A 9,659-nucleotide genomic window follows, 5' to 3' on the forward strand; every position below is an offset into this window, starting at 1 on the left:
CAAACTCACTCTCATTGGTACTCAAATTGATAGTCCTTCTAATTATCGTACATTAGTTGGAAGTCTCCAATATTTAGCTTTCACAAGGCCTGACATTGCATTTTTTGTCAACAAATTGTCTCAGTATATGCACAGCCCTACTACTACTCATTGGAAAGCGCTAAAACGAATCCTGCGATATTTAAATGGGACTCTTGATCACGGTCTTAAAATATACCGTAACTCTCCTCTCCAACTTCATGCCTTTTCTGACTCTGATTGGGCCGGGGACAAGGATGATTTTATCTCAACGGGGGCATATATTACCTACCTTGGTCGTAATCCAATTTCATGGATTTCAAAGAAACAACGTTCAGTAGCTCGATCGTCCACTGAAGCTGAGTACAGATCCATTGCCCAAGCTGCTGCTGAACTTACTTGGTTTGGCAATGTGTTACTTGAACTTGGAATAACAAGCACCACAACCCCTACTATCTATTATGATAATATTGGAGCTGTTAACTTAAGTGCCAATCCTGTGTTTCACTCTCGCATGAAACATCTAGCTATTGATTATTATTTTATACGTGAAAAGGTACAGAATGGTGCATTACGTGTTACCCGCGTGGTGAATGATGATCAATTAGCCGATGTCTTGACTAAACCACTCTCCCGCTCTCGCTTTTACATGCTAATGTCCAAGATCGGACTATCTTCTCGGCCGTCCGCCTTGCGGGGGCATGTCAAGAATAATCAAGGATAACTCATATCCCTTAATTATCTCCGGTATATCAATCAGCAGATATGTTTGTTATGTCTTGTGTGACCTTCTGACTCTAGCTGTAGGTGTAATACACAACTGTATGTTACACACTATTTCTTTATTTTGTATAATTAACCTAGTCAATCATATATCCTGTACAGCTATATAAGCTATAACAGATGAATGAAATCATTGGTTCATACCACCAATCTTTGTTATAAAGAAATCATACCTTAATAATGAAATCGGTATGAATAGGAATCTCAATACCGCTTTTGAGTTTCCTCTTCATCAACTTCTAAATATCAACACACTACTAAAAATATGGGATCAGACATCGGTTCTGAACCGATGTTAAAAAAAACTGAACCGATGTCTTCGCGTGTGATGTTAAATGTCATCAGGCTTTGACATCGGTTCACAGCCGATGTCTATTACAGTGCTATACATCGGTTTTAAGAATAATTCTGATGTCTTTGCAACAAATTTCAGCTTATATTACAGTATTTCTAGGTGAATATGAGTATATTATGGGGTAATTATCCATTAAAACATGAAACCTACAAGCTCTAAAAGATATTTTTTTAAAAATCTTTCAAACAAACCGATGTGAAAATCTAGATCAGACATCGGTTATGTTGTCTGACCGATGTGAAATGGTCCATCACACATCGGGTACTTTTATCAACCGATGTAAAATAATGGGTTAGACATCGGTTTCGTTCATTTGGTGATGTTAAATCCTTTTGTTTAACATCAGTGTTTTTTTCTAACCGATGTTTAATCTTTAATATTGTAAAATTTAAGACATCAGCTATTGAAAATTCGATGTTATTTGGCTTAAAATACATTGATTTTTTTACAGAACCGATGTCAAATGACTATTTGACATTGGTTTTTGTAGTTCTTTTTCTTTTAATATTGTTTCACCTGATGTCTTTTGTTCATTTTTACATCGGTTTTAAATTACCATTCTGATGTTAATGTACTGTAAATTGCATATGCCATCCTGGTACTATTAATAGCCCAGGGAACCAATTGCATTTTCAACCAGAAAAATACCAACAATATGCAATACATCCAACCAAATTTGTAAAAATATAGAGGTATACATTGATACCAAATTTACTAACATTCAATCCAACAAGAGCTCAATTCGGACATTACATTCCAAGTCTAAAATAAACATCCCAACTAAAAATAATAAAACCCAAATTCTCTAGTTATTACATCCAACATTCTAAACATGTTTGACTAGTTAATATGTACCACTTGTCAAATTTCGACAATTCCAAACATAAATCAGAATGATGGATGTAATTGTCACCAAACATCCCTTAATTAACCACCAACCACCAGCAAATACAATATCAATTCACATAGTTCAGAGGAAAGCTATATATATAGATACTTATCATTTTTACATCTTGTCTTGGATAAATTCAAGCACCTCCATCCGCACCTCATCCAGCTCCTGCCTTGTGTAGGACTTTCGAGTTTTGGCTGCCCACTATAAAACACACGTAAAAATTAGCAACCAGAATATTATTAACCAGAATTGCCATATGTATAATTAAAAATAAACATAACCAACTATTTATAATTTAACCAGAAGAGGACCTTTTCTATATTTAACTGTAATTTTCTTCGTTAATCCAAAACTATACCAGATAGTTCCTTATCACTAATAAAAACAAGATCCATCTGGAAATCACTAATAATAAAAACTGATAATAAAAATGGCACTCATATTTATCTGTCCTGAAAAACTACACAAAAAAATTCTACATGCCATCTATCGGAAATGATTTGCATATATACCTTGGTAGTAAAAGATAGCTCCTTATCAGCAATGATATCTTTCATGTATCGCATTATAACATAGCCACATTCAACCCCTCCTGGTTGTTTGGGAGATCCCTGTTACAATATAAAATCTGAATTAGCACCAGAAATTAATTAAAATTACAAAGTGATAAAAAATTACAAAAAACTTACAAGAAGATTCTTTATCTGAGGAGCTTTATTTCCCCTTCCAGTTTGAGCATTGTAGGATTTCATCGCTCTACATTGCAGAACAACAATAATATACATGATTATTTTTCAAAAGGGAGAATATTTACTATATATATATATATTTATATATAGTAATTAACAGAAATATATTACTCTGTTAATGATTTTTCCAACTCATCAAAATGTGTTGGATGTGGCAGAGGGTTCAGAATATAAATATCGCCATCCCAAATTACAACAAAAATCCAGTGGCAACTATGTTTATAAAAAAGAAAAAAGAAAAACACAAGTCAGAAATTTTAAAAAAACTACCTAAATATATTAATTTGTAAAAGCATGTCTAAATTAAAAATACTTACTTATGATTATGTGGCATGAAGTACATGCGATAGGGACTACTCTCTTTCAACCGATTAACAAAATAAGAATGAAAAAATTTGTTCAACGTAAATGTAGCTCCTGGATCGAAAAATCCATATAAGACCACATCATCATTCTTCCTCTCAATCTTAATCAGTCTTTGCAAGAGCCTACCAGGGAGTGAATTACATTACTTATAATATCCGTATAAAACATGAATATTGAATATGTAACGATAAAAAATTAACTTACACCATATAAGCAGATATTGCAGCTTGGCCAATCATATCGAACTCCAACAATGCTTTCACATTTTCATGCAATATATAAATTATTTTCTCAGTCCCAAACACGTCCGAATCACACGGAATTGGTATTGACTCCCCAGTGGCTTTCATGAAGACTGCAGCATGTTTGTATAACACCTTGTACTGCTTTGGCACATTCTTGTTTAGCTTCATTTTTCTATAACCATCTTGAAATTTCTGCAACTCATCTTTCCGCTTAGACTGCCCCTACAACACTTCCTTTTTCTTTTTCTACACAGAATTAAATAAAACAAGAATAATCGGTTATTATTGACATAACTACTATAGAATGCAACAATCAATTCAGAGTATATTGACATAATTTTTATATAACATACCGCCACAGTTGGGTAGATGATCAATTCACGAGGCCATGCTACGTTAGAGCCAACTGCTTGGCGTACAACCTCAATTTCACCAGGTATGGGCACTGGAACCGACGCCTCTGGCTGGATGTGTCCGTCAACCGACACACGAACATGTCCGGGCTTTAGAGGCACTCCGTTACTGAAACATTCATCTCTTCGTGATCATAAAAAACTGTTCCAAAAGCAACCTTGTTCTCTATGCAATCCAGTGCAAGCTCACATGACTGTGGACCCTACATTATAGTGAGGGATCAATTTAATTTTATTGCATAAATCCCAAGTCTGTAGGCATATATCTAGTAGATCTTAATAATATTTTACCTTCTTTCCGCTCGGAGGAGAGGGGTCAAAACCAACAAAGTCTTCATCATTTACCAACAATTGTTTGGCACTCAGCGGTTTAACAGCAACTCCAACATTCCGCTTATCAGCAGCTCCCTCTTTATTAACAGGTACTTGATAACTTGATTTGTCAGAGAACATAGGAGAGTGACCATTCGAAGCATTAACCAAGGCCTTAAGTTCAGCCATCTCCCGCTGATTTCTTTCCAACTGATCCAACAACTCTGTCTTGGTAATTTTAGTCTTTTTCGCTTTCGGCAAATTGAAGAATGTTGTTGGAGTGACAAAGCCGCCAACCCCTCGAACCCTTCCTGCGTGCTCAGGAGTCTGAAGTGCCGTAGTCAACACATCTTCTGTTCCATGTGGAACAAATTCACCTTTCTCCTTCATTTCAAGTAACTCAGCCTGTAAAATAAATGCAAACAATTAGTGCATTATTTATGACGCAATTATCTTTGAAGGGAATGCAGTATTAAAAATATCACTTACAATTCTCGCATTTATTTCCGCTTGCTCTTCAGTAAGCTCATCAGGATTCTTTGGCATCCTAGCCTTCCACCAAAAAATTGCACGATCAGGTTTCTCTTTCCGCTTTAAGTTCCCTTTCTTTATCTGTTAAAAAAGAGAAAATGTTTAAACTCCCTTAAAACTTAGAATTGCAAAGCCAAATAGATATGGTTCTTACTTCTTCTTCTCGTAAACCAATATACCCCTTCCTTGACAAGCGGTGATGATATTTCCGTTTACCCACTCTATTGCTCTGTAACTTACGTTGTTCCTGCACCAAAATAAATTAGTAAAAATTAATAAATATTATTTAACCAAAATCTATTTAATCATTTAGCAAGTAAAATGGCAATCATGTATATTTTATTAGTAGAATATATTCATACCAGCCATTTGGGGCTCGTCCTCTCTGCAACAAATTTCTTCCAAGGTTCTTTACCAACAAACGCATACTTCTTCGGAGGCTTCATCAATTTCTTCTTTTTTCTAATAAATGGCATCACATATTTTGCAGTTAAATCAGCTTTAAACTGCCTCCATTTTTCACCTGCCGATTGTAGCACAAGCTTCTCACTTTCTGGGGCAATTTTGAATGTGTCCTAAAGAGCCACATAATATAAATTAGCCACATAATTTACAGTCACAATTTAAATAAAATGAAGAAGTCAACAAGGGATATAATTTACCTGGACATCATCCCATAATTTTGCTTTTAGATCACAATCCACTTTTGGCCAGTTTTCAGTGTCGATTGGAATCATTGTCCTTGCGAGCATTCCTATGTAAGACTGTAAAGTAGGCCTGGTATTTCCGATGGGAACTCCAAAATCATTGTATCTAACTTTAAATTTCTTTCCCCGAGCTTTCTTCACCACTACTTTGTGAAGAGCTGAAACACCACGCGCACCTCCTAGCCTTTTTTTTGCAGATTCAGAAGTGGTCATCGTTTCTTCACCACTACTTTGAGTTTGATATTGTGGAGGGACTTGAACCAACTTATCATTACAAGTCTCTGAAATTTTGACATCAGGAACAATCTCATCATCAACCTTTTCAGAGTTATTCTTCCTGTCATTTTCTTCGAAAATTACTTTCTTGGCTTTTTGCTTCTTTGCCATTTTGCTCCCTTAGTCTGCATTAAATTGAATAATAAAGCCATCAGTTGAACAACATATTTTCAGTCCGTCATTAATTACAGTCAAGCATAAATAATAAATTGTAAAATCAGCAAGTACGAATACAACTATACAAGAACAATAATTTACCTAAACTGCAATCAGTAATTAATCACATCCGAAATAACTCTAAAGTATTTTATAGAAGTACAATTAAATAATGCAAAATAATTAAAGAAAAAATAATGCCATCAATCAGTAATTATGGATGAACTACTTATATGATTATAACAATGCAAAATAAAAGAAAAAAAAATTAACAATATATTTTACACATTATAACACAATTAAAGGCAAATATATATGGTTCATTCAGTCATTCAAATTCCCATTTAGATATATATTTTACATAAAGCTACATCATCAGTCAGTAACGACATTAGGTGCAGGAGTTTTAGTAGCAGTATTTTTAATCCAAATTCCCTCAACATTAGGTCTAGCAGTATGAGCGACATCATCAGTAGTGACATCAGTTGCGGGGATTTCAGTGCAGAATGGGGGATGTTCCATGATCGTGTCTCCTAAGTCATCTTCATTATACAATTCATGGTAGTCTCGAGTTGTGGAGGACAGAACAATAGACCAGGTAGCATCAACGGGATCTTCAAGGTAAAACACTTGCTTGACTTGATCAACAGAAATATATTTATCTTTTTTGTGACCTTGTCGACTAAAATCCACAAGTGTGAACCCAAGATCATCAACCCTTATTCCTTTATCATTACTTGCCCATTTACACATGAACAAGGGAGCTTTGAATGCATGGTAGTCTAATTCTCATATCTCTTGTATGATACCGTAAAATGTCAAATCACTTTCTACGGGGTTCAAGTCCTTGGCACTAGAAACCTGGACCGTTTTAGCAATGACAGACACCCCGATGTTTTGAACAACGCGTATGTCATCTCGTTCCTTTGTAAAATATCGCACTCCATTCACTAGATAACCTTGATAAGTTAGTACTGAAAATGATGGCTTGGCAGCGAGCCATCTTATCGTATCTGAAACACCTTTGTTGTTCTCCCTTAGTTCATCATTCACCTACAGATATGATAAGAAATTTTAAATCCTAAATAGCTAATAGTCGTCATTACACTACAGATCAAAGAACCTAATACAACACTGACTTTGTTTTGAAACCAATCAGCAAAGAGCCGATTGTGCTCTCTCATGAGCCAATGTAAGCTTTTCCTTTTCCCTCGGTGAATTTCTTCAAGATATTCCTTATGCATTCTGAAAAATGCATATGGAATGATATATTAAAGACACATTACAAGACTAATTATTGGATAATGAGGAATTGAAAACAACAAACTGCATAAACTCACAGAATATATGGAAACACTTCAGCGTTGTTTAGAAGGACATGTAGATGTGCTTCATCTCGCTCCTTCTCTTCCACTGATTTTATTATCACAGCGGATAATGGACCTGATATCTTATTATCTTGGTCCTTTGGAAGACCGGTAGTGGAGTAATTCTGACTAAGAAACTCGGTGCAGAATTCTACGGACTCTTCTCCAAGGTAACTCTCTGCCATACAACCTTCGGGATAATAACGGTTTCGAACATAACTCTTTAGTACTTTATTAAACCGTTCAAACGCATACATCCACCTATAAAATACTGGTCCACATAAGCGTAGTTCCTGGACCAAGTGGACTACTATATGTACCATTACATTAAAAAATGACGCATGGAAAACCTTTTCTAGATCGCACAAGGTTAGTATAACATCTGACTGCAGCTTATCCAGTTTTGACACGTCTACTACTATGTTGCACAAAGCATTAAAAAAGAAACACATTCTAATAATTGTGACCCTAACATGCTTCGGAAGAACGGAGCGTATTGCAATCAGGAGTAATTATTGGAGAAGAATGTGGCAATCATGTGATTTCAGCCCGTAAATATTCAAATCAGGCATGGAAACACAATTTTTTATGTTCGATGCATGTCCGTATGGAAGTTTCATCGACATTAATGATGACAAGAAAGTCCTTTTTTCTGCCTTTGACAAAGTAAAGGGAGAAGGAGGCAAATAGGTTTTCTTTACTCCTACTTGGGGAGCCAAATCAGATCTAACGCCCATTTCCATCATATCACGACGGGCTGCCGCACTATCCTTTGTCTTATGGCGCATATTTAGTAATGTGCCAATCAGACTATCACATACATTCTTCTCGACATGCATGACATCAATACAGTGCCTAACATGGTGAAATTTCCAGTATTCTAACTCGAAAAATACTGACTTTTTCTTCCATGGACTTTCAACCTTCTTTGCCTTCTTCATTTTCTTCCCAAATTCAAATTTGATTTGTTCTTGCTCTGCTAACACTTCTTCTCCGGATAGGGTTCGACGCGGCTGCCCAAACTCTTGTTGTCCATTAAAAGCAGCCTTCTGCCTTCTATAAGGATGATGTAGAGGCAAATATTGACGATGCCCTTGGTAGCACATTTTCCTACTATGAGTCAAAAATTTAGCTACGGTGTCATCTCCACAAACTGGACAACACTTATAACCCTTATTAACGCAGCCAGATAAATTTTCGTAAGCAGGGAAGTCATTTATCGTCCACATTAAAACTGCTTTTAAAGTGAAAAATGATTTGTTATACGCGTCATACATATTTGGTTCCCCTTCCTTCCAAAGCTTTTTTAAATCATCAATCATCGGTTGTAAGTAGATGTCGATGTTATTACCAGGCTCATGCGGGCCAGGGACCAATATCGACAACATCATAAATTTTCTTTTCATACATAACCAGGGAGGAAGATTGTAAGTCACCAATATGACTGGCCAGCAACTATATCTATTAGATAGGCCATTATTGTGCGGGTTTACACCATCCGCCGATAAAGCCAAGCGAAGGTTTCTCGGTTCACTACCAAAGGATGGCCACCTATAATCTATATTTTTCCAAGATGGAGAGTCGGCTGGATGTCGCATTTTACCATCTTGTGTCCGCTGCTGCGCATGCCAACACATTAGTTTAGCGGTGGAAGGAGATTTAAACATACGTTTAAATCTAGGAATTATTGGAAAATATCACATGACTTTGGCTGGAAGATTAATCCTCTCTTCACCTTTCTTTGTCAACTTCCACCGAGAAAGTCGACACTTAGGACACTTGGTTGCATCAGCATGTACACCCCTGTACAGTACACAGTCATTCAGACATGAATGGAACTTTATATACTCTAGACCTAAATTGGAGAGGGTTTTTTTTGCTTCATATGCATTACTAGGTAACACATTATCTTTGGGAAGTAGAGACCCAACAGAAGAAAGGAGGTCAGTGAAGGCACTATCGGTAATACCAAACCTAGATTTCCAGTTATGCAACTTCAACATCGACTCTAACTTAGTACAGTCACTACCCTCATATAGAGGTTGCTCAGCATCGGCTACAAACCTCCTAAACTGATATGAATCATTATCATATTGACTCGAGTTATATGCCGTTTCACAAACATCAACAGTTTCCGAAGCAGCGACATGCTCCTGATCTTGCTCTGACGCTTCATCAGAGGTTTGCTCAGGAGGTGGGTCTGGAGCTTGCTCTTCAGGTGGACAACTAGCACTTGAAGATTTAGGACCCGTAGAAGCAGTCTCCCCGTGCCAAACCCAATGCACATAATCTAGACAAAAGCCATTGTCATAGATATGGCCCCTGATTGTTTTTATAGAGAATTTTTTAAAATTGGCGCATCGTCCACAAGGGCAAGGAATTTTGTTACGATCTTCAGAATTTTCTTCAGCATATATCAAGAAGTTTTCCACCCCCATTTCAAATGCTAAAGAATCCCTATCTTGCAAAATCCATGTCTTATCCAT

The 9,659-nt window shown here is 36.4% G+C and overlaps 1 protein-coding gene across 1 annotated transcript; it reads right to left on the bottom strand.

Moving 5' to 3' along the window:
- Nucleotides 1-8,870: 8,870 nt before the first annotated feature.
- LOC141696537 (uncharacterized) lies at nucleotides 8,871-9,659 on the bottom strand. The gene has a single exon (XM_074500665.1). It carries the CDS (start codon nucleotides 9,657-9,659, stop codon nucleotides 8,871-8,873), a length of 789 nt encoding a protein of 262 aa, XP_074356766.1.

This window comes from Apium graveolens, chromosome 11 (genome assembly GCF_009905375.1).
Source record: "Apium graveolens cultivar Ventura chromosome 11, ASM990537v1, whole genome shotgun sequence".
NCBI classification, from domain to species: domain Eukaryota; kingdom Viridiplantae; phylum Streptophyta; class Magnoliopsida; order Apiales; family Apiaceae; genus Apium; species Apium graveolens.

Coding starts and splice junctions, on each gene's coding strand:
- LOC141696537 (XM_074500665.1), bottom strand. CDS start 9,659: ATGGATAAGACATGGATTTTGCAAGATAGGGATTCTTTAGCATTTGAA.